The sequence below is a fragment of the Mucor velutinosus genome (assembly GCF_035048745.1).
Source record: "Mucor velutinosus strain NIH1002 chromosome Unknown tig00000093, whole genome shotgun sequence".
NCBI lineage: Eukaryota > Fungi > Mucoromycota > Mucoromycetes > Mucorales > Mucoraceae > Mucor > Mucor velutinosus.
The window spans coordinates 2,516,422-2,541,567 of NW_027041907.1; the positions used below are offsets into that span (position 1 = coordinate 2,516,422).

Genomic DNA, 25,146 nt, shown 5'->3' on the forward strand with positions numbered 1-25,146 from the left:
TAGCAAATAAGAAAAGATTACACACATGAAAAAGGAATATTTTATTTACTACAATTGACAAAAGAAAAGGAGTTTCTATACCATAACTATAAAAAAATTCTCCTTCTTACTTAGTCGGTACCAAAGTATCTACAACCGAAATCACCACAACCAGGAATGATATACTTTTCTTCATTGAGACAGGCATCGAGTTCACCAATGACAATCTTCACCTTGGGATAGCGATGAACAAAAGCATCGATACCTTCGGGAGAACCGATCAAGTTCAAAAAGATGATACGCTCCTCCTTGACATTGTTATCGAGCAAAACTTGAACAGCTTGCATAGCGGATCCACCAGTGGCTATTGTAACAAAAACTTCGTCAATGATGGCTCAAATGCATCATGATAATTTGATCCTTACCGAGCATGGGATCCAACAAGAGAACATAACGGGAAGCAATGTCCTTGGGGAGTTTAGAATAGTAGAGCTACGTATGGAAATTGGGATGTTTGAGTAAAAAGGAAATGATCACCAGTTTTTTTTTTTTCTCTCTCTCTCTTTTCGTCCATTTACCTTGGGTTGGTGTGTTTCCTCGTCACGTTGGATCAAGATCTTACCAATTCTAACGCTTCTGCAACACTCACGCAAACCTTGTTCCATAGCCTCACCAGCACGCATAATGGAAACACCACAAATACGGCCTTCAAAATCGATACCATTGTATTCAACATTGGTAGGCGTCATAACATTTTTATCGACGACAGGCAAAAGGTTCAAACCTGAGAATACCCAGCATTTAATTCAATACAATTGCGTACTCCCAGATTTTCGTATTTAATATTACCTTCTTCAACGAGGAGACGAATGATACGATCAGCATAAAAGATGAAATCGGAACGAGGAGTCTCTTTATCACGGATGATAGTCATGAGGCCCTTTAATTGAGTGGTTTGTGCAAGAAGCTTGACTTGCTCAGGCAATTTATAGTTCTCAGTGCCAGACATGATTGCGATGAAAAAGAATAGGTGAAGTTTGTTGGTTGATGAGACCAAGAAGAAAACACAAAAAGAAAATTCGTCGCATTTCTTTTATAGCCCAAACATTTCTGAAAGAAAAAATTATCTCACCCAGTCACGAGGGGTTCCGTTTAAGGTATCTCCTTACCAGAGATTTACAGACCTGAATCGCTGTTCAATCTTCAGAAATGCAACTTTAAGCATGGTGTTCCAATGGTAAGACCAGGTAGGGTTTGCTGAGGAGGAAGTTTGACTATATACATGTCTATGAGATTAGCAAATCGGTTCATCCAAAAGGCTTATACATGTGGATGAATATCATATCAATCATCGTGCCAGCAGTCTCAGTAACAATATAGCCTAGTTCTTACTAAGATACTTGGTATACTGTCCGTAATTATTGATCTCCGAGTCAACGATAAGAAATCGGTATCCTGGTGTAGCGCAACGTGTGAAAATTTGGATATCCTCAATCAAAAAGTTAGAAATGTTGAAATGCTCCAATGTTGAGGATGGAAATCTGTGCATTTGGTGAATTTATGCGCCATCAAGCAGAGATGTTTCATTGCTTTGGCTGTCATTGCCGCTGCAACGTGGCCAGATAGAATGTCAAGATTCTTCTTTTCCCCATTTTCTGACCTCAGCATGTGGTTAAACGTTTATGAACTTGCAAGATTTGTCATTAAAACAAACTAAATACCATGGTATTGGTCCCAGACAAAATGTGAGTTACCTAAGCCGACATCTCGGTTGATATCTCAGCCCTATCCAAAATCAAGTCGAGGCCGACAATCAAGAGTATACAGTGTACCCGCCCTGAATGATAGCCATGTCAAATCAATGATCTGTCAGGGGCACGATCAAAATTGCTAGGCTATCATGTTTTATTAGTGGATATCAGATGGACATTTGCCCTTGGATTTATCGAGGACATTGACACTGGCCTCCTATTTTCCGATGCGTAGAGTACATATGCACTTGATAGCTAATTTCATAGCATTTTTATTGATTTCTCGCCTAGTCATTCTGATTTATGGATATCGCAATCGTTTGACGGTGCTCTAAATATTCAGTTCCCCTTGTTGACAAACGACTGACAAGCCGTTTGTCCGAAAGCGCACTTTTTCACAGTTCAATTTGAGTCAAAAACATGCTTGTGAATGAATTAGCAACAGAGGATCGTGAAGCCATCAGAGTAAACAGTTCAACTACATGTCCTTATTTTTCATACTCTAATTTTAGTTTTGCATTGAAAGAAACTTCAAAATGACATCAGCTCTCTCTATGCTGTTGTAGCTGAAGATTATAAAGAAGAATGGAAAAAGGAGTGTGCAAAGCAAACCTACAGAGAATGTCCTGATATTCCGGGTGTGGTCACTCAGGTATATGCATTTTCTAGTGTGCCAGTAAGCTGGATACTCATGATTGAATCACTAGGTCGAACAAGGCTGCAAAGATTTGGAAATCTTGGACCAATGTCAAATTATCCCTGTCGAATCTGATTATTATGACTGGGAACTTCAACAAAGAGCGTACGTGGGATGCATCTTGTCCCAATCGAGTCAACTGACTGATATCTTGTGCATTAGTTTTAGAGTCGATGCTCCTTCAAAGGAGCACATGTGCAAGAGTGTTGTGATGGAAAACACCCGTTGTACACATGAAGACATTTCAGGTATGTATTGAGGTTGATGCAACAAAAATGTAGATGAATTCAACCCGTGTGTATGTGTGGATTAGACCCCAACTATTCAAGATACTATTGTGTTATCACTCAGGTAGGTGGAGCATGCTTGGTAGTCTGTATCAAATGGAACCGCTCAACTGACTAAAACCTGTAGTATGTCAAACCTGTCAACACTCAAAAAATGCTGAACTTTTGCCGAGGCTTAAAAAATAAGGAGATTAGTAAAAAGTACTACAATTTTCGATTAGCAGATCCTGAGGTAAAGGTCGCACTGTGATTCTACACACAATGGGAACTTGCTCAAATTTTACATTCATATCAGGTGTCACTTAGATTGACAGGTTACAAGAAGGGTGGGGTCTGTCCTATAGGTGAGTTTAGATGGCCTTTTGAAAGGTTTACACTTGTATAACAAAGCAACTTTCAGGTATGAAACAACCAATTCCTATTATACTTGCTGAGTCAATTACAAAGCTGGAGGTAAGAATTTCGTTCAAGCATCGTCGGCATCTTGCAGAACACTCAACCTGAAACTATAGCCATCTGTCATTTACCTCGGTGCTGGTCATATTGATTGGAAGCTTGGTATCCCTGTAGACACATTCATCGACTCCACCAAATGTTTTGTTGCTGATTTAGATTAGGTTAGAATGCATGTAGCGGAGGTTGGCTTCCGGAATGAATCCGTTTGATAGAATCAGAGAAATACCATGTATTTATAGAATAAAAAGACGCTTGTAAATTGCTGCAAGACATTATCAACATATTTGACGGTCGGGCCATCATCGAAAGGCGATATCCTTACCACAATGCTTCGTTTTGGGGGGGGGGGCTACAGAATGACGACTCGACACTATTTGAGGGTTTTTTTTTTTTTGTTGGCAAAATCCCATCTCGGCTCCGGTTTTTTGTATTTAAAATGCACAGTGTCAAATTGGTACCTATTTTTGCCCTTTCTCTTCTGTTTTTATTAACCAACTGCTTATCATGCGTGTCTTGTTTCCCAGAAGCAAATTGAATGATAACACTATTCCATTGCAATTTCAGCAGGATTTGGCATATTTAAGGTCATCTGACAAAAGCAATGCTGACAGTAATGTTGAGAATGCTGATTCCAGTGTATGTTGCACACTCACATTGTGTCCATGGTATCTAAAAACGGTTCAATTAGAAGGCGGATGAGGACAAATCAGAAGCAACACCCTCTGAAAAGGGCTCAGGCAATCCTACCACTGTTGATGGCAGTAATGAAGAGACATCTTCTACCAAGGCCGACAAAGAGGACGACAGTACCTCGACAGCGAAGAGTAAAGACGATGATGAAACATCAAAAGCTAAAGATAAAGATAAAGAAACGACTCCTATTGATCAAGGCGATACGGAAAGCACATCCACATCTGATACCAAAGATCAAGATGATGAAACATCGTCCAGTGACAAAGACGATCATGAATTGACAACCGCCAAAAGTGACGGCAAGAGCAAGGAAACAAAATTGACAGAAGCAAAAACAGTCGAATCATCAGCATCTTTAGATCAAGATGAAGAAACAACGACTGTTGAGGACAAAGAGGAATCGACCACAAACGCTGAAGATCAAGACAGCAGTATATCAACATCAGATGAGGAGGCTGCAACCACAGGTAGACATAAAGAAACCACCTCTGATAGCAGTGATGAACCTACAAGCACTACTTCTGATAACAAGGTAATGAATGGATTTATACTTAAATGCCACTTATTGATACATATTGTAAAAGAATGAGACGGCTACTAAAACTCAAAAGACAAAGGATAGCCGAACTGAATCTAATGCTGAATCAGAAACAACAGCGCAGACAGCATCTTCTGAGAATGAGTCAACGACAGATGAAGTAACTCTTACCAGTACAGACGATAAAGAAACAACATCTAGAACAAGAGACAGATCTACGACTGAAGCAGATACTACCAGCGACTATAAAGCGATCACAAGCGATGAAGAGCCTACGAGCACATTAGCGAATGAAAAAACATTGACAACAGATCAAGAGGCTCCAACGACTACAACCATGAAAAAGACTTCATCTAAAGAGGATCCTAAATCAACTGCTACGACATCTAACAAAGAGACAAGTAAAGCAACTACCGAAGAGGAGCAGACTACCTCTACTGAGGCAAGCACTACGTTTACGACGGAAGAAGAGCAAACCACAACATCGTTTAATGAAGCAACCACTACCTCATCATCTGGAGAGGAGGCTACGTCTTCCACAGATCCTGAAAGAATGACCAGAACTAAGAGCAACCCCACTGAGACAACCACGACAGATGCAACATCCGCTGAAAGTACCCAAGATCAAACAACGGCTAGCTCTGAACAAGCGACCATGACTAAGGAGCAAAAGAGTAGTGCAACAACCTCTGAACAAAGTACCACAAAGACCTCTGAACAAGAGCAAGCTACAACAACATCTGCAAAGGCAACTTCCATCTCTGATAAAGAACAAGGAAAAACAACGACAAAGGAATCGACTATTGCAACATCTACAAAGGATCAAGCTACAACGACATCTAGCACAGAGAGTAATGAGCCTACTACTTCTTACGCGAAAGACACAACAAGCTCAACCGTTGCTGAGAGCACTGCGGATACTACGATTATAACTAGTGAAGAGCAAGCCACTACCACAACGGGCCAAGGGATCACAAAAACGCTTGCTAGTAGGCCTACTGATACAAGCACATCTGAGACTTTGAATACATCAACAACAGTATCTGAAGAGGAAACTAGCACAGATACCACTGAGAGCCTAAATACAAGCTCCACTGCGCAACATACCACTGCGACAAGTACTCAAAAGCAGCCTACAACAAGGAATGATATGACCTCAACAACAGATCCAGATCAGACAACCACGTTGACTGATACGCCAACAGCTACAGAATCTAAGCAATCAACCTCTGCTACAAAGACATCAGAAGAGGTGCCAACTACAGTAGCACCCACTGACGCCAGCAAAACAACCAATGGTCCAGACAACTCATCTACCACAGCCAATGCTGAGACGGCCATGACAACTAGTGGAGCGGCTAGTAGCACTACTACCGCATCGAATGAAACACCTGGTACAACTACCACAAATCTAGAAGCATCATCTACATCCGATACAATGTCAAGTCAAGTTGCTACTACTATTACAAGTTCAGATGTGGCTACGGTAACCGAGAGAGAATCTGATACTGGTAGCAGCAATACAACAACCATAACAACACTACCAGCTGCAACGACATTGGAAGAGAGTGATTCAAGCAGCGATGGACTAGCCATTTCTACTAGCACCAGTAGTGCCACGGCAACTACTAGCAATCCGGCAGAGCAGACATCGACAACGTAAGTATTCATGCAGCACTGATGTCTCTCGGTCTAGACAGCGTACTCATCGTTATCGTCCCTTTTTTTTTTCTATATTCAAACCTTTTTGCTGCTATTCTTGGCCGTGTTGATGCTTCATTTACCGACATTCTGATTGATGCTAACCTTGTTGTGTGCTTCTCGGGTGCTACACACATATTTCCATCTGGTTTCATTTTATTCACCCCGCGACGTCCTGAATTTGGTATCTGTAAATTGACATGCCAACACATCTGTCTTGTTCTTTCTCCTTCTTTCACCTCACCATTGGAAAATGCCCAAATCTGACGACACCAATACTGCCATTGACGATCCTACTGATGATAATAACGACACACCTTCATCCAAAAACGATGCCTCCAAATCTACCGATAAAAATGACACCAAAACATCGGATAATGGCAGTGATGGATCCACATCAAGCGGTGAACAGGCCATGACTACTTCAAAGGAAGCCAAGACGTCTACCACCGAAGCTGCTGCTACTACAACAACAAGAAAGAAGGAATCCACTACTACTGCCACATCCGATCGTCCTTCAACTACCGCTCAGACCACCACTGATAGAGATCAAACCGCGACAACGATCGAGTCGAGTAGTACAACAAAGCAGGTGCAACCAACGACCACAGAACCAGAATCTACCACTAATAGATCTACCGAACCAGCAACTACATCTGATGAACCTACAAAGACCACACAAAGGGAATCTAGTAGTCGAGTTGAAACAACATCCAGTCGAGATACACCTACCACAACAACGGAAGTTCCCACCACATCTCAGGAGGAACAGACGAGCAGCTCCACCATTGAGCCAACTACATCTCGCCAACCAGCAACATCTACACAGCGTACCACTTCTGCTGATCCCACTACATCTGAACAGAGAAGCGAGACCTCTTCAACCACAGCATCTACATCGAGTGAGCCTACGATGACCACTGAAAGGTCTAGCAGCGCAACAGCAGCTGCTGAATCCTCAACAGTTCCCGCGGCTACCACATCTGACACCAGCGTAAATATAGAAATCTATAAATACCAACTGAATATGAAGCTTTTCTTCTTCTAACATGAACCATACTTTAGATGTCTGCAACCACTTTTTCAACTGAATCCCCACAGTCCACGACAGCAATGGCTTCAAGTGATACATCGTCTACGGCTATTGGAACGACGACAGATAAAGAGAGCTCAATAGTAGCACCCACCACGACCAGCACCACAGATGCTAGTGCTTCTGCCACAACAAAAGAGCTTACATCTAGTAGTAGTCAAGTGCTACCTGTTCCTACTACCACATCCAACATGGAAAGCAATACTGCAACAACTACTCAAAGCACAGCTCCATCTGTCACTGAAAGCAGCACTCCATCAGCTAGTGAAAGCGTCGTATCCACAACAGAGAGCGGTACTGCATCTACCACGGACACTGGTACTGTCATTTCCACAACAGAGAGTAGTACTATGCCAACTAGTGATAGCGCTATCGTATCGACTACTGATAGTGCAGCTACATTCACTACCAGCAGCACCACCAGTGCCCCTACTGGTAATAGTGCCGTTACATCAACTACAGACAGTGCTGCTCCTTCAACTACTGAAAGTAGCATTGCATCTATATCAGACAGCATCATTGCTTCCACAACAAGCAGCTTACCTCCTTCAGCCACTGATAGCATAGTCGCAACAACAACACAAAGCATCGCTCCATCGAGTACAGACAGTGCAGCGATATCAAGCGCTGAAAGTAGCATTGCCACCACTACTGAAACGGCTACTCTTTCTGCGACAGATAGTACAATGGCTCCCTCTACCACATATTCAAGCACTGTGATTGCACCTACTGGTTCAAATACTGTTTCCGCATCATCCGCTACATCTTCAAATCCTGTCAGTACAAGTAATACAGCAGTAGCAACTTCAACAACAGTGATACAGCCAGAATCCAGTGCTGTGGCCACTCTTCCGCCAACTTCATCCACTGAATTTCTATCGTCTGCTACTGCTGTTTCGAGTGATAGCGTCATGACAGAGATCTCTTCCTCTCTCGTTGCCACTTCAGCCAACCCATCAGTTACAATGACTGCATCAGATACAGCATCGACAAGCTCCATGTTGGTGGTAACGTCCTCATCAGATCCTCTTTCTTCCATCCTGTCTACTTCTACATTCGACGCAAACACATTGAGTGCTATATCCACCGACTCTTCCTTTGTGTTGCCTAGTATCACTAAAAGTGCTTTGGTTGCCTCAGTAACATCTTCATCTACATTCGATGCATCCAACGTATTGCCTTTCTCTACATTGTCTGATTCATTGTCGCTATTACCATCGTCTACAACAGACTTATCTTCCTTGGCCAGTGTCACTACATCCTCATCTATCCTTTCATCAGCAATAGCTAGTAGCAGTAGCTTAATCCCACTCGCCTCTAGTGTAAGTATACAAATATTTCGAATGTTGCATTTACCTCATATTTTCTACCTGTAGATGGCGCCCACATCAACCAGCGTAATGCCTAGTTTCACATCAAGTAGCTCCGTATTCTCCTCTGCGATGCTGGCACCTAGATCTTCAATGATAATGGTAACAGCAACCACTGAAATTCCAACAGAGACAGAAATTGTTGTCGATGGTATGACCATTACAGTTACTACCGTCATTCCTACAACGTAAGTAGCAGTGTGCTGATACTTCTTATGCAATACGTACTGATATTCCCCTTCATTAGCACCTTAATCCCATCATTAGCAGCCGATACATCGGATATCTCGTCAAATAACAGTGGCCATGCTTCTGGTGGCACCATTGCTGGTGCTGTTGTTGGATCTGTGGCAGGTGCTGCGTTGGTCGTTGGTGCTGCTTTATTTGCTCGCAAGAGATACAAGCGTGGTGTGCAAATGCGTCAGCAGCAAAATGAGTTGGATAACGAAGACTTTTATGCGGATCCATATCAACAAAATGGAGAATGGAATCAGCAATTCGTCGCTGGTGGTGGAGGTGGAGGTGGATATCGAGATTATCCTGATGAAGGAGGTGTATCTGCTGCTGGTGATGCTGCTGCCTCTCGAGGAACTGCCCCGCCCCTTCCTCGACATCAAAACACATACACTGCTGGTCCAGGTCCACAATTGGAGTCCATGTCGGATGAATACGATGAATATGGTCATCCTAGCAGAGAGTCGTTCTGGACATCACTTTCTGAAAGATTTAGATCCTTACGTCGCTAAACAACAGTTTTGACAACATGTTGCATACTACAATTTATACACTTATTATATAATAAATACATTTACCTTTGAATATACCGAGTATTGGTTAGACAAAAGAGTTTCTAATGCAAAAGAAGCGCCCTCTTCAAAGCATTTCTCTTTTAAATACCACAACTTGCCAGGTACAGAAAAAATCACGCCTATTTAAACATCGGTTGTACAATGAACTATCGACCGGAAAGTGTCACGTCTTTCTGTAAGCAGAGTTGCGGTCTATAAAGAGATGAATTCATTCGTTGGTGGGCTCACGGTCTGCTTTGTGCTTTGTCGAAAACAGTGTCTTAGAGAGTCTGGTGTCAACATTCGAGTTCGAGCGTAGGCTTGAATTGGGAGGTTGTTCAATACTGGGGAAACGCCCGAGGGTAGCAATACAGCAGGGAAAACCCAGAGCACTGGTTCGGCTGTGAGATAGCACGTTGGAGAAGCATTTAAGTATACTACCACTACGGATGGGAACTCCCTCTTTTTGCATTTTTTTTTTTTTTTTTTTTTTTTTTTTTTTTGATAAACGAATACTGTCGCGAATAGAGATATGGTTTTTAGAGTAGACTTCAATAAAAGATCATCTTTATTGTTTTGTCAAATGATTTGATATTTATACTAATTTAAAGATTGCACACAAAGTCTGTGTGTACCTGACAATACGAATCGATATGTCTCTAATATTCAGTTATTTGTTAACAATCTATTTTATCAATCAGTCCAGTCTGCTTATCCAAATCTTATATTCCAACATATATTCAGTAATCAACCATTGCTGTAAGCAAGTTTGTAGTAGTGTGTATATTTTAATGAAAGAATTTGAAAAGAGATAGTATATTAGCCAAAACAGATCCAACTATCAAATGAGCACTAGACAAACCTCAAGCCCCCTTTGTTTGCATTAGCAAGCATGCACATGAGATTTTGAGGAAGAAGGACGACAGGCCTAAAATCATATTAACAAGGATGCTCACATTTGGCTCAGTCTTCAAATGAGATTGGAGCTGATTGTTGGTGAAGACAGGCGCACTCAGAATCTGCCAACTGTCAACGAGATTGCAGCCATCATTTCCAATGAATATTCTGATACAAATTTTACAGATATCCCTATCACATACCGAAATAGCCTTTCGACCAGTATCACTTGTCTTGTTTGAACGATTCAAGGAACACTTACTGCGTACATGTTATGTTGAAATGCTGCAAATCAAAATGAAGTTGCGATTATATATATTTTGGTGACGAGCCAGACTAGCTGGCGTTATCAGATATAAAAATGACAAAAAATAGCAAATGAAATAACTCAATTTAATCTATAGCTCTTCTAAACTCATGTTCCCCATTTAATCAGCATCGCAATCAGCATTGTCATTATCAGAAAGGCATTTGGGCCAGCCAGCAGCAGTGCCGCTAAAATCAATTGAAGCTCAGTTTGTTTCTCTGTTCAAGATTGGACAGAATTTGTTTTTTTTTTTCGACTTGATTGATCTACTTTGCGAGATTCGACTATATAAACTGTAATGATCAGCCCGTACTTCCTAATACGTTCTTGGAGTACGTTTCAAGGCGCTTCCAATGGTACCAACTAAGATAGATGTTTTGAATAAGCTTATTGAATAATTTATGGAAATATGAAAACAGGTTTCTGGCCAAAAAGTCGAGATTTTTCATATCAAGGTCTGACAGGGATGATTTCAGGGGTTGCTTTGGACCAGTAGCATCATTTTGATTCAATATATACCATAGTAAAACTCTTCGTTATCAAGGCAAAAAACGCGGTCGTTTGATTTTCGATGAAAACCATGAAGTACCCCCTCATGCTTTTTGGTCGATTTTTGGCCATGTTTTTTTTGGCCCAAAAAGTTTAGCAAAGGTGCGGAGAAGTTACTACTACTCAGATACAATTGTTTGGCATCATTCCGTGGTTAGAGTTCCGTGGTTAGAGTAGGCCTACATATCAAGATATCAAGGCTTGAAAGTTGTCAAATTTGGCTGTGTTTTATGCATTTGCTTGACAACAAGCGCGTTTTCGTTATGATACAAAGGTGTAAAGGCATTGCATGCATTAGTCTAGTGTAAAGACATTGCATGCATTAGTCTAGATTCAGAACATGCTGTTACACCCATATATTCGGCTGGATGGTTCCAATCCAACACGAAAAGACAGCAAAAATGCCCATTCCAACAACGTCCGCCTTATCTGTTCATTTAAAACGTAATAATGATGAAGAAAGTTTGAACAATCGGTAGCATGAAGGTGAGCAGAAGGATGGGCATAAAGATGGACACAAAGATGGATATGACTGGAATGATGGGCATCTCTACATTTCTATAGCCCCATCTTTATTCCTACCCTTATTCAATTGAATGCTCGGCTTTTTAAGCAGCAGGATTTTCAAACATGAGTTTACGATGCTGTTGGTGGTTTATTAAGATATTTACAAAAAGATGTGTACAAATTGTATGCAAAATTATTTAAAATGAACGGTTTAGATATCTGTTAGATCATCTAGGGTAGATGAAAGCGGTTTCTTGGCTCGAAAAAAGTCTGAAGGTGAGTATTTCTTGGTGCTTAATGAGCTTTCAAGAGAAGCAAGCGTAGATTGGGCGCGCTGCAATGAGATCTCCAATTCCTCGTCAATGGTACTTTTATGCCGCACTAGTCTCGCGCGAGCAGCAATTGTTCGCTCAGTGCTCTTGATAAAGTTCTTTTCCTGGTCAATCTTGTCTAGCAAAGCTTGGTTCTTTTTGTGCGATATTTCAAATGCACTATTGAAGTAGGTTTCATGAGTTTCTGGTACATCAAAAATTATTTAATATTAATTACCTGTCATACCCAGTTGTGTTTTTCAAGTCTGAGAGAGAAACATCTACAGGCTTTTCAGAGTAGATTGATGCCATCAACTTATTGGTTACGTTTGACTTGGACAAAGGCTGTTTTCTTGTAGTATGTAAATTACTTAATCGACCGCTGTCAGGATGATTCTTGAGCATGGATACATCCGCATCACAATTTCTGTCTGTTTGATCCACCATGGACAAGCCATTCTGTTGTTGCTGTTGCTGAAACGTATACTTTTGGTAACATTTAATCTCTCTCTTCAATCTGATCACTTGCTTTTTAGCATAGGCAAGTTGGCTTTCTGAATTCTCTAGTGCTTGTTGAGCATTTCTCAAAGAATCTCTTTCTCGTTGCCACATGGTTGATAGGATGGATCTACCTTCTCCAGGTGAATTCAGCGCTGGTGTTGATGATGTAGCAGGTATGACAGGCAACGATTTGACGGATCTCTTCATTGTTCTGTCGTTAGCCATCTCCTTGACCTTTTGTCGTTCCAATTCTTGCTGAAGCTGCTCGCATTTTTCTTTCGCTTGTTGTATCAAATGATTGAAGTCATTTGCTTGCTCGCTCAATTTCTGGCTGTAAGTTTGTTCAATACTTTGGCTGCGTTCTTTCTCGTTCTGTAGTTTGCTCTGGAGATCTTTAATATCTTGCTGGAGGGTTTGTAGTAGCATTTGTTTGTCAGTGTCGCTTTGTTGGATGCCCTCCAAGCTGCTCTGGTACTGGCTAATCTGCTTTTTGTATTCATCACATGTAGTGTTGATAGATAATAGATCTTTCTGCAAAACAGCGATTTTGTCTTGCTGCTGACTGATATTCTCTCGAAGCTGGGCGCTGTCTTGAATTTCTCTGCTGCGTTGTTCATTCTCGAGACGCAGTTCTTCTAAAGTTATCTGTAGCTTACTGTAATCAGTTTGAATCTTGTCCATGGCATCATTTTGCGATGTGATTGTATTAGTCAATTTGACGTTTTCTGCCTCCATTTTGCCTAACTGATGCTGTAATGCCGAAACAGATGCTTTCATTCGACTATTCTCCTCCACTAGGTCATTCATTCCACTCGATGAGCTCTTAAGGCGGCCATTTTCTTCTCTCAGTGATTGAACCAAATGTTGCAATTGCGTTTCTTTGTCCTCTAGTTCATCTAATTTCTGCTGCAAGGCCTTATTGTCTTCAACCTGCATGGTGTGCTGTGATTTCAGTTGTTCTATCTCTGATTTAAGCTTGCTTTTCTCTTCTTCCCATTGCTTCGGTTCTAGACTACCGCGTTTCTGTCTTAGTTGTGCAATAAACTCTTGGTTGCTGCTAGTTTTGGTGGGCTTCTCGACATTGGACGCTGTATTGTTGTAACTGTATCCAATAAACGGGTACTCTTTATCAAAGCTGTTCTGCTGATCTTCATCGTCATCGACGACAAAAGAACCCTGGTCCTCCTCTTCATCACCGTTTCCTTCCTCGTTGCTCGTAGCAGAGAAGAATGTCACATCATCAGGCGATACAATGGACGGAATGAATGGTGGAACACCGGATGTGCGCAGGGCATCCCAGTTGACATCTTTAAAAAAGGCGTGTGATTTGATTTCTGCTACACTTGTCAGTCTCTTATCCTTTGACTTGCACAGCAACCTACAGCAGCATTAGCACATTAAAATCACAGCGGATGCCTATTCAGCTCACCTTGAGAGTAGATCTCTGGCCTCATAGGAAATTTTCAAGTTGGAATCAAATTGAACTGAGACCTAATTAGGGAAAGAATCAACATCCACTAGAGCATGGTAAACTGCATGATATTCTGTGTTACCTTTGGGTTCAAAAGACTCATCTGAATCTTTACATCAGAGCCCGTAAATGGACGTTCGCCATACAAGAGTTCGTACAAGACAATGCCTACAGACCACCAATCAACCTCTGAGCCATAAGCGACACCGCCATGGCGAGAATCAAATCCCTCCGAATTGCACATTTCTGGCGAGACATAAGGCATTGTACCGACCATCAAAAGATAATCTTTTGTATCCAGAGATATGCACGATCCAAGATCACCCAGTTTGATGTGCCCCTTGCTATCAATTAGTATATTACCGGGCTTAATATCGCGATGCATGTATCCCAATTGATGTACTCGTTCCACTGCCAAGATCAGTTCAGCACAGTAGAACCGTGCCTCTTGTTCATTGAATGGCTGGAAAGATCGTCGCTCTAATAGGCCTTGCAGATCACCACCAGGAGCATATTCCATGACAAGATACAAATTCTTTTCGTCCTGAAATGATGCGTATAATCCAGGTAACCATTCTTCATTTTCGTTGGACAGTATCAGGCGTTCTTCCATTGGAGATGATCGATCCATCTGATTGATGAGCTTTGCTTTGCTGGATGTCTTCATGGCGTAAATCTGATTGTTTCGTGTGCTTTTCACAATGGTTACTTTGCCAAATGCACCCTCTGCAAATGAGTTTTCATGCAGCACTTGAAAATCTTTCAGCGATAGTTTTGTCTTGTTGATTTCGTGATAGACGGGTTTATCTACAAATCAACGTCAACCGATGCTACTTAACATCTGTCATAACCTATACTTACATAATTCAATAAATTTGTTCTTGGATTCTTGTTGACTTGAATGCTGATTGACTGCATTATTGTACAGTGATATTAATGCATCAATTAATGCATCTTTATGTGTCAATTGCTTGAAAACTCTTTGTTCTTTTTGAAAACGAAGAGTCAAGTTGCTCATCGGAATATTGTATTTTGACATGTTTATGCGTAGAAGAAATTAGAGAAAGAAAGATGGAAGCTTATTCATTTTTGAAAGGGAGTAATTGAATAAATATAAAAAAGCACATAAACATTCTCCTCCATTAGGCAAGTAATACAAAACAATAACAACAGAAACCAAGTCGGAGAAAATGCCCATCAACGCATCATACGGACAGCAATGTCGATTTGATCCATCCATGGGTGCCATCATATCTGATTTGAGGGTTATTTTACATGTTGCTATGGCAACCATTGTCGAGATATATCGTAATTGGACTTACATGTAAACAGCAAGAGCATTCAACATAGTGGGAAGAAAGCCTTCCGCAGCAATGGATGTCAGACACTGTTGCTGTGGCTTTACAACTTTACTACATACGTCGAAACTAGAAAGGAAATCAAAAGAATGGGGCATCGTTGCTCATTTGACGATAACCATTAGATTGAAATCTTGCAAAATTCAACACCTCAACTTGAATCAGAATGATCATGTATGTAATGATTGTGTAATTCATCTCTTTTTCGTTGTGTAATATCAACTACATGTCAAGCATAATATGGAACAAACTTGATTGCTCCTTGCCAACAAGCTTCATTACATCAGGTTCTTTCGAAGATCTCTGCATCTTCGTCTCTCTTGCTAGACTGACTTTGAATGATGGCCCAAATCTTGTAGTAAACAACAACCTATACAATGTACACACACACACACACACACACACACGCACACACACAACTCGACTAAAAAAGGGAGCCACACTCTCTTTTATCCTCCTTCTTTCTCTCTCTCTCTCTCTCTCTCTCTCTTTCATTTTCCTCTCCAACAAGCAACACTATGGCAGCCAACACGAACCTTCCCCCTGACCAAAGATATACACGTTTAGAAAAACTTGGTGAAGGTACCTACGCTACAGTTTTCAAAGGCAAAAGCAAGGTAACTGGCGAGATTGTTGCCTTGAAAGAGATTCACCTGGACCCAGAGGAAGGAGCACCTTCCACAGCCATCAGAGAAATCTCCCTCATGAAAGAACTTAAACATCCCAACATTGTACGTCTTCAAGATGTGATCCACACAGAAAACAAATTGACCTTGGTGTTCGAATTCATGGACCAAGATTTGAAAAAGTTTATGGATTCAGCTGCGCGTTCTACCTTGGGAGCCTTGGATGCCACCACCATCAAATCATTCATGTACCAATTGCTTCGAGGCATCGCTTATTGTCACGAAAACCGTGTATTGCATAGAGATTTGAAGCCACAGAATTTATTGATCAATAAGCACCACCAACTCAAATTGGGTGATTTTGGTTTAGCTCGTGCATTCGGTATTCCAGTCAACACATTCTCAAATGAAGTAGTTACGCTTTGGTATCGTGCACCTGATGTATTACTGGGCTCTCGCATGTATTCGACATCAATTGATATCTGGTCTGCTGGATGTATTATGGCTGAAATGTACACTGGAAGACCACTGTTTCCTGGCACAACCAACGAAGATCAACTGCTCAAGATTTTCCGTTTGATGGGAACACCCAATGAACAAACATGGCCCAACATTTCTCAATTGCCTGAATACAAGCCTGCTCAGGTAGTCTATCCACCTCAACACATATCACAGTTCTTACCCAACATCGATGCCAGTGGGTTGGACTTATTAAATCGAATGTTACAGTACCAGCCTCAGATGAGAATCAGTGCCAAAGATGCACTGAACCACACTTACTTTAATGACATTAGATACTTGTTCACTGACTGAAATAAAATAATTTTGTAACAAGAAAAAGCTTTATTATAGAAAGAAAAGAGAGAATATGAAAGGGATTGTGAATTAATAAGGTGTAATGCATAGTATGTATAAAGAATGAGTTGGAAGTAGAGGAGCAAGAAGAAATAGCGATGTGTTATTTAGAACGTATCATTACCAATAGTGTTGACAACCTGTTGTTGGCCATCCCAGTCAAATAAATCGTCCAATTTGAAATCTTGAATGACGATTGTGTTTGGTGAATACACAGAATCTTCGTCTGATGAGAAAGAAGGTGATAACATGGGTGATGGTAACTTGGCAGCTGTGCTGGTGGTAGTAGGTACTAACAAATCTCTTCCATACTGGCCATTCTCATCGTGCTTAGCAACCTCCGCTGCAGGGAAAAAAAATAGCCATCATAAACGAGCCAAGAAGGAGTAGAGCAATAGAGGATTCATAGTAGAACAAGTTTGTTATTTCCATTGGGTGGATTTTGGGTGGTGAGAAGACTTGTTGGTGGACTAATTCAGACATGATACTTGTTGGTAGTGGATGAATTCTATTGCGGTGCTCTTGTGTGGTTCATTCAATCAAGCATTCTTTCTTCGCGATCCGTGCTGAATCGCAAAAGTCGTTAAACAAGATGGGAGTAGCAGCATTGAATTTAATTTGTGCTTGCAAGTTTGCTAGTTGTCGAGTAAACGCTTCCAACTGTGAATTCAATATAGCATTCTGTTGTTCCAGTGTCTTTACACGCTTATTAGCCTTTTCGTTTTCTTCAGTGAGCTTTTTGTTGGTGGCTTCAAGATCAGAGACATATCTGCGCTTTTTATCACGAGATTCTTGAGCAGCTGCACGATTACGAAGAATTCTACAGAGTGGAATCAGTATACAATGTTATACAGGGGTGGCCGTCTTTGTGTAATTTACCTTTCTTTGGTCTTTTGATCTTTATCATCCAATGATAATCTTGACTTCTTGATCGAGACAATCGACTCTGAGGAGGATTGCTCGTTTTCAGATGAAACAGAAGAAGCAGAGGAGAAGGAAGCTTGTCTCTTTTGAGCCAAACCACTACCAGATGGATGGGTAGCTAATAAAGGATCCACAGTGAAATCAACAGGCAAGGATAACAGTTCAGCGAGAGAATCATTGACACCGTTGTTGCTGCTGTTGTTTGTGTTGTTGTTCATATTTAAAGTGTGTGTGTGTGTGAGCGTATTGGACAAATGTGATAAATACAAGACGTTGAATTTTCTTTTTTGGTTACTGAAATACCACCCAATGGAAATAACAAGTAATCAAAATGTAAGAATTTATATGAAAAGTCGACTAAAGAGAAAAAAAGGGTATTGCTAGTGATAACGAGGATTTTATAGCTCTTCCAGTAGATTCATCTGACACTCGACCAATAACATTGCAACACTTGTTTGATTATCCAGTGAACACCTTGTAAGCCCATCTCCCCCCCCCCCCTCTCCTCTTTACTAATATACTGCGGATGCTCAAGATTAAAATACATTTTAAAGCACACGATCCTGTCATAAATTAAAGCATTGATTTGATCCTTGGGGCTTTGATTATCTTTTGAATGGAATGATGGATGAGATGCGCTATTAAACGTGATCCACTGTACTTGAACAAGCATCTGATTTTCCCGGTAATCGCAATTCAATGTAAAAAAAAAAAAAAAAAAAAAAAAAAAAAAAAAAAAAAAAACGTTTGAACATTGCAAAGGAGGGCAATCTCCTTGTCAAGAGCCAATAAATGCATCATACGTTTGAAACAATGTTATGAATTCCCTAAAATATGGATTGTCTATTGAAAGCTGTGAAGAGGAAATGCGCCACAGATCAGACAATGTGTGATCATTTGAACATGCCTTTTTCCTACAATGCACTTGAGCGGCTAGAAACGCGCATCTAGCTATAGAATCACTAATACCACCTTAATACAACAGATGGCATTGCACCAAAGCAGATACTCCTATGTAAGGCACACAAACAGATGTGGACACAAATCAAAATAGCAATGAGCACCTACATTGCATGTACTGTAAACACGTATGCCTGTATGTAATATATCTCATTCATGTAAATGAACTCCACGTTGTAAATATGCGCATATTGAAACCCTGTGTAATGGAGCAATATGTCATTTGTATTTTTAGGATTTGCCTGTAGCACCATTACTATATTTCCTTGAGAGATGTGCTATTTTCTGAGTATATAGGGGTCTGGAGTATACTCACGGTAGAACTAACTGATAATGGCAAACAGGAAGTGCCACTTGACTGAATCACTTTGAAAGGACAACACTTGATGTACTATGCAAGCTGCAATCACGATATCATGTATTTGTACCTGTCAAGTGCAACTTTAAAATAAGAATGGTTCTAGAACTCTACTTGAAATAAACGAGTCGTATTTCAATTAGTAATCCAAGCATATAAGGCGTGTTACGAGCGATTACTTCATCCTATCTGCCAAGTGCTTGCTTTCGAATGATCCGTCATGGCTCTCATTGGGATGAATGCCCCCCCCCCATTGTAATGCACTCTGCTAGGGAAATCGCTCCAGAGCTCAGGTATGAGATATTCTACTTTGAGTGTGATTGAAATGTTCAACTGGTACGTGGTTTTATAAGCATGTGCTCCCAAGATCACACCAACGCCTTGCTCCCTGAGAGGCCATGTACAACAATGCTAATATATAAACGAGGAATGCTACTTTCTCTCATGCGCGAGGTATACCAAATCAAAAGAAAGTGAGGCTTTAATCATGCAAGAAGCTGTGATGAAGCATCAAAAGTCACATGCTCTCATTGGGACGATGAGATGTGTCTCATTGACAGCACCATAGGCTTTTCTCGCTGCGAGCGATTTGCTGCAGCCACTAGTGCATGCCATTCTTCAAGGTTGGTATGTGTCAACCGAATGATACAGATAGGATTCTATTCTCTTGACACTTATTTAACGTCAATGTTCGTTTCAAGATCATGGTGTAGGATATCCATACGTTTACAGGTTTCATGATTGCCTGTATGCTATGGCTTTTGTGTTCAACTGATTTTGACAGATAACTGAATGCTAAAAAGGCATGGAATTAGCATTGCTCATGAGACAGCCATTATAAAATGCCAAATATTCAGACCACAATCTCTAAAAAGCGAGTACGTGATGCGATCATCAGGGAGGTCTCTATTGCATGTTTAGAATGTGCTCAGTGCTGCCAGATAATAATGTATACATATAATAGAAACATATATAGAGAGAAATAGCCCATTCCAGGTTCTTGCCATCAAGTGTGATGAGCATGTACAGGTTTCGAGCGTTTTCACACAGGATTTGTGGTCACTTCTACAGACAGTTGGCATACACGTTTTGAATAGCCGCACACTCCATCTGCAAAATGTTCATAAATTCGCCTTTCCTTCTTTACCTTTTCATTATCTACTTGGAACATAGAGAGAACCATGGCAGAGCTCCTTGTGTATGCATGTAATTGCTCGAATATCAGGATACACACATCGACAAAGTATTCGCTGGACAAGGTTGACGAATACAAGCAAGATCTCTTTGTAAAGGAGCCTTTTCCTGGCTGGGAATACGAACTCGGAATGGGTGGCATTGTTATTGTAATTTTGGAACCATAGCTACTTACAATCAGATGTGATGGTAACCTTCTTCTCTATATATCCAGGAATTCAATACATTCACTCGCTCATCATCCGTCGATCCCAAATGGACTACAGTTGATTGCTTGAATTGTAATACGGGTCATGTATACTCCATTGAGAACAACTCCAATAACACAGCGACTGATCGTGTGATTGTACATGAAAATACAGTTGTGAGTGTATTTGCTCTTTGCAATAGCACTATGAGATACTCATCTGGTATATAGTACGGCCGAGCATTCGAGGATCTGAAACAGCAATCCAACTATTCCAAAGCATTCAACATGAACCTCGACACTGCACAAGATCATCTGATACCAATGCCGGGTCCTGAGGAAGGTATGATGATCGATTTCATGGCTTAAATTTGACAGATCCTCTAACAGCTATCAGATATTCCTGAAATTCTTGCTTCAACGCAGAAAAAGATGCAATCCATCTTGGATCAGTATTTGGAGCAATTGCGCATAGAATCCAAGGTGCGAATCGAAGCGTTCAAGAAGCTAGAAGAAAAGAAAACTCAGGATGCCATCGCCCAAATCAAACGAGAAAATAGCCAACTATGGTCCAGGTTGGTCAAAGTGATGGATTCTTCGGGCGAGGAAAAGGAAGAAACAATCGTGTCTTCTTCTCTGCCAAAGACGCCTTCATTGCCCGAGCAACAGCCAAAGGAGCCTCAAACAAAAGCAGCCAATACAAATAACCATGTCAGATTTGCAGAGGAAGTGGACAATAACCAGCAAACCTCATCACCCGTACCATCAATGAAGAGGTTCAGTTTCTCTTTGGATGAAGCAGCTATTCGTGGCCTCCAACACAAGGATCTGGATAACAAGAACTTGAACCTGCGTGTGGAACAACAGCACAGTATTTATGGTAACGCTCGTTCGCTGTGTATTAGTCAAATGCTAAACAAAGTGACATAGACAACGAGGATGAAGATAAAGACGACGATGAGGAGGACATGTTTAATCTGGACGAGGAGTTCTCTGATGAGGAGAAAGAAGGCGTGTATGGAGAAGAGGATGACGATGATAAGGACAGCAAGGACGACTTGGATAACAAAGAGGATACAGATCAAGAGCAGACACAGACTTCCTCCAAGGACTTGCCGCTGTCTGCTTCCTTGAAAAAGTCAATCTCAAATATAGACCAGCAATTCTCCTGGATAAAGAAGAAGAGAAACACAAACAAATATCTAGCGCAAGATTTTGACATCAAAGGCGAATTTAGAAGAAACAACTCGAATGATCATGATGAGAGAGACTCAAGTAAGTCTATTATCATGTGGCACGATGCTGAGATTTGCTGTTGACAGCTATGTTGATGTAGATATTTCCATGTTGGCCACCTCAATGCCCATCACTATCCATTATCCCTCTTTGAAAAGCCAAGGCTCTGCCGAGAGTAGTCAGGACGATACCGACAAAAGCCCAAAGAAAAGAGACATTTTGGTGTCTAGTTTTGCAAACTACGATTCCTCGTTTTCCGATAGAATGCTATCTGAGCAGTTCCCGCCACCACCTAGAAGGAAAAGTGTGGCATCTTCAGCGTTGATTCGACCTCAATTGGATAGTTTGATTGGCAAATCATTGGATACCCGTGGCCTTTTGAAGAAGAAGGCCAACGAAGTAGAGCCCAAAGAGACGAGCGATGATGAAGAATTCGATGCAACTTTACCGCCTCATGTCTGGGCTGCTTCGTATGAACCTTCAGATATTTAAAAAGTTTCTTTTTCTACCCTGGATTGAAAAACAATAAAATATTGGTTCGCCGAATTGTCCTACATTTTCTACGCCATCCCCCTCCCCCAGTTTTGCTCTTTTCACTTTCATTTTCGAAATCTCAACTTACAATATGTCAGAAGCTGCCAAGTCCTGCCCTGTGGATCATAAACAACCAGAACCAGCATTATGTCCTGTTGACCACGGACAAAAAAAACAAGAGGAACCCAAATGTCCTGTTGATCACAATTCGTACAAACATTTTATTCCACCCACTGCATCAAAAAATGATGAACCACAAAGCTGCCCCGTAGACCCTGCAACATACAAGAATTTTTTGCCTCCCCCAAAGGAAGGATGTGATTCCACTGCTATCGATAGCACAAACAATATGCCAAAAGTCTCACAGCAATCGCCCCAACCTGATCAGAAGATGCCACTCGGTAAAGAGAGAGAAACATCCACTATTCCTAGAGCAAATTCTGATGACAAGCTGTGGATCTACCCATCTGAACAAATGTTTTTCAATGCTATGAGACGTAAGAACTGGAATCCAGAGGAGAAAGACATGGCAGTAGTGGTGCCAATTCACAATGCTGTCAACGAAATGGCATGGCAAAAGATTTTAGAATGGGAGAAAATGCATGAAACGTAAGTGAATACATGGATAGTAACGATCCACATCAGAAGGATTGAATCTGTGTAAATTCAATAGGGAATGTCAGCAGCCCATGTTGGCCAAGTTTGAGGGAAGACCAAAAGATATTACACCTAAAGCAAGAATCAGATCATGGTTCGGGTAAGTTACATAGTAAAAACTGGTATATACACTTGTTACTTAACTGGATGTTTGCCAGGTATGCTCTTCCATTTGATCGTCATGACTGGGTTGTGGATAGATGTGGGGAGAAAGTGACATATGTCATTGATTTCTATTCTGGAAAGCAGGATCCCAATAGACCAATGTCTCTTAGCTTCTATCTGGATGTTCGTCCTGCTGTTTCACCATCAGGTGTTTGGGATAGATTGAAAATGTCCTTTAAGAAGGGCTCTTTTACTTAGATGATCAGAGCTATATTGTATATTTATAATGTCGTGGCTTTTATATCCGCATATCAATAAAACAGCCTTTAGAAATGAAAGATGGCCGCTTTACAATCTGCATCCTCAACTGTTAACTGTAGACGGCTTAAGTATTGTTGCTAGTAAAGCGCTGTACCAGCTTTTATTTAACGGCAGCAGGACGATGATGGTACATTCACTCAATTGTGTAAAACAAGTCGGATATGATGTCGAGTTACCCTTCTTCACCACGCAGGAATGTAGAAGAACTCATACGAAATTCAGTCCACTACGTCGTCCACTCTATTAGATGAATGAAGATTGCAATTTGCTTCGAAATTCGGTTATCGTAGCATATCTGAAGAAGTGCAGCAGTATCAGTCTACAAACATCGTTTTTCAAATGCAAGGAAAGTAGGTGCCCTCATTTAGCGCTGTCCACGAATAGAATGATTAAACTAGCAAACATGTCTAGCATTCAAACATGGTGTGGTCAAAAAAGAACCCTAAACGTGAGGTACAAGAGGCACAGTTCGCTTGTTTCATTCATTGATTTAGCGATAGTGATAGTCCCCCAGTATAGGTAATCTTCTTTCTCACTTAAATTTCCATTTTAATATCAGCGTCTTTAATTCATATTACTTTAAATCAGATCTATTTCTCTACTTGAATAAACGAAAATTTATATTGCAACTACAGTATTTAGAAGCACTTTTATTATTACAAACAAAATAACATGATAAATGCTAGATCAATAGGAAACCAACTAGTTGTAGACCTTCGCTGCTTCGATCGCTCAGCCAATCAAATTGCTTGAAAACTCCGCTGATCTAGAAAAAATTTTGCGAGGGTTTCCCCCTGTTTTGATGTGAGGCAAAATTTTAAGCTCCGCTATACATAGCAATATAGCTGTAACTATCATCAAACTTCCCTCAGGTGCTAGAGCATGCCTTACTTACACCACCTAGCTTTAAATTCAGGCATTGAGACCCTCAATCATCACTAAAGTAAGTAGCGATAACCAAGTGGAGGCGGCCTATCCACCTCCTGGTGTCGGATAAAGTCTTGTTGAGCTTCAGTGATAGGCACATCCACCACAACGTAAAAAAGGTATGCTTCAAAGAAACATAATAATATAAAAAGAACGAAGAAAAGAACATGCTACAATACTATAGGAGTATAGTAGTATGTAGGCAAAAAAAAAGGAAGAATGCTCACACGAAGCAATTCAAAGAAAAGCAAAACAAATACAACATCAAAGATGTTTAAAAAAGCTCGTTGCTGTTGAAAGAACAATGCATACATGAGCAACGCGCATGGTAGTAATAGTCTGATGTAAAGCAACATGATTCAAATACACACTGTTTAGAATAACAAAATATAGACAGAGTAAATACAATTAGAACTGAATATATTTATTATGTTATTCCAAGATTGAATAGGGATCAAAACTAGTGTAGATATCAAAGGTATTTATAGTTATTTGACAGTGCCGCAGCAATAGGACCTTAATCTTGAATGCGGGATAATTGTATAAGCCTTGAACCAGTAACGAGGATGTGCTGCATCAGAACTCATGAACCACCAGTCAAGGATAAACAACAAAGATGATCCAGGATAGAATGTTCTTCCTAATAGCTTTGACGGAAGAACATTTGTCGGAATTGAAACCCACTTCCAGGGACGAAAGACCATAGGCTACCACTCTCTAGGAACCAGGATATAGATTAGCCATTTGATGGCACCACTCATGTTCCTTCGTGCTGCTTGAATAAAGACCTCTCGCTTCTACTATGCATCTCAGCTCATTCTCAAATCCTCTTATGTAATAAACGACGCTTAATACATTTGCCTCTCAGAGATGATCTATATCCTCAACATTCGTCCCCACCAGAATCGATAATACTGCAAGAATTGTCGATTCGATAAACACTACATCACAGGAGATAGATCACACAAGCTTGGCTCGTTGAAATACTTCCTATGTGTTATCATGAAT

The 25,146-nt window shown here is 40.8% G+C and overlaps 9 protein-coding genes across 9 annotated transcripts; 6 read left to right on the plus strand and 3 right to left on the minus strand.

The window, feature by feature from the left end:
- Positions 1–110: 110 nt before the first annotated feature.
- Positions 111–988, minus strand: ATC70_002575 (uncharacterized protein; the record flags this gene model as incomplete). Its single annotated transcript, XM_064821948.1, has 4 exons — positions 111–343; positions 405–471; positions 558–763; positions 829–988. 4 exons carry the CDS (start codon positions 986–988, stop codon positions 111–113), a joined length of 666 nt encoding a protein of 221 aa, XP_064681634.1.
- Positions 989–2,150: 1,162 nt separating this feature from the next.
- On the plus strand, positions 2,151–3,331 carry ATC70_002576 (uncharacterized protein; the record flags this gene model as incomplete). The annotated part of the gene is made up of 9 exons (XM_064821949.1): positions 2,151–2,195; positions 2,257–2,382; positions 2,438–2,532; positions 2,590–2,675; positions 2,741–2,778; positions 2,842–2,946; positions 3,010–3,058; positions 3,115–3,167; positions 3,227–3,331. 9 exons carry the CDS (start codon positions 2,151–2,153, stop codon positions 3,329–3,331), a joined length of 702 nt encoding a protein of 233 aa, XP_064681635.1.
- Positions 3,332–3,674: 343 nt separating this feature from the next.
- On the plus strand, positions 3,675–6,064 carry ATC70_002577 (uncharacterized protein; the record flags this gene model as incomplete). The annotated part of the gene is made up of 3 exons (XM_064821950.1): positions 3,675–3,806; positions 3,859–4,395; positions 4,448–6,064. 3 exons carry the CDS (start codon positions 3,675–3,677, stop codon positions 6,062–6,064), a joined length of 2,286 nt encoding a protein of 761 aa, XP_064681636.1.
- Positions 6,065–6,355: 291 nt separating this feature from the next.
- ATC70_002578 (uncharacterized protein) lies at positions 6,356–9,311 on the plus strand (the record flags this gene model as incomplete). The annotated part of the gene is made up of 4 exons (XM_064821951.1): positions 6,356–7,096; positions 7,168–8,517; positions 8,572–8,753; positions 8,813–9,311. The coding sequence occupies 4 exons, from the start codon at positions 6,356–6,358 to the stop codon at positions 9,309–9,311; spliced, it is 2,772 nt and encodes a 923-aa protein (XP_064681637.1).
- A 2,513-nt stretch (positions 9,312–11,824) lies between these two features.
- Positions 11,825–14,935, minus strand: ATC70_002579 (Eukaryotic translation initiation factor 3 subunit H (eIF3h); the record flags this gene model as incomplete). The annotated part of the gene is made up of 5 exons (XM_064821952.1): positions 11,825–12,104; positions 12,163–13,803; positions 13,855–13,916; positions 13,979–14,703; positions 14,758–14,935. The coding sequence occupies 5 exons, from the start codon at positions 14,933–14,935 to the stop codon at positions 11,825–11,827; spliced, it is 2,886 nt and encodes a 961-aa protein (XP_064681638.1).
- Positions 14,936–15,772: 837 nt separating this feature from the next.
- Positions 15,773–16,693, plus strand: ATC70_002580 (uncharacterized protein; the record flags this gene model as incomplete). The annotated part of the gene is made up of 1 exon (XM_064821953.1): positions 15,773–16,693. The coding sequence occupies one exon, from the start codon at positions 15,773–15,775 to the stop codon at positions 16,691–16,693; it is 921 nt and encodes a 306-aa protein (XP_064681639.1).
- Positions 16,694–17,266: 573 nt separating this feature from the next.
- Positions 17,267–17,877, minus strand: ATC70_002581 (60S ribosomal protein L18-B; the record flags this gene model as incomplete). Its single annotated transcript, XM_064821954.1, has 2 exons — positions 17,267–17,555; positions 17,615–17,877. 2 exons carry the CDS (start codon positions 17,875–17,877, stop codon positions 17,267–17,269), a joined length of 552 nt encoding a protein of 183 aa, XP_064681640.1.
- Positions 17,878–20,158: 2,281 nt separating this feature from the next.
- On the plus strand, positions 20,159–22,086 carry ATC70_002582 (uncharacterized protein; the record flags this gene model as incomplete). Its single annotated transcript, XM_064821955.1, has 6 exons — positions 20,159–20,320; positions 20,386–20,535; positions 20,590–20,701; positions 20,756–21,238; positions 21,289–21,633; positions 21,695–22,086. The coding sequence occupies 6 exons, from the start codon at positions 20,159–20,161 to the stop codon at positions 22,084–22,086; spliced, it is 1,644 nt and encodes a 547-aa protein (XP_064681641.1).
- Positions 22,087–22,219: 133 nt separating this feature from the next.
- On the plus strand, positions 22,220–23,148 carry ADP1_1 (FAD-dependent urate hydroxylase; the record flags this gene model as incomplete). Its single annotated transcript, XM_064821956.1, has 3 exons — positions 22,220–22,737; positions 22,802–22,885; positions 22,944–23,148. 3 exons carry the CDS (start codon positions 22,220–22,222, stop codon positions 23,146–23,148), a joined length of 807 nt encoding a protein of 268 aa, XP_064681642.1.
- Between the last annotated feature and the right edge of the window lie 1,998 nt (positions 23,149–25,146).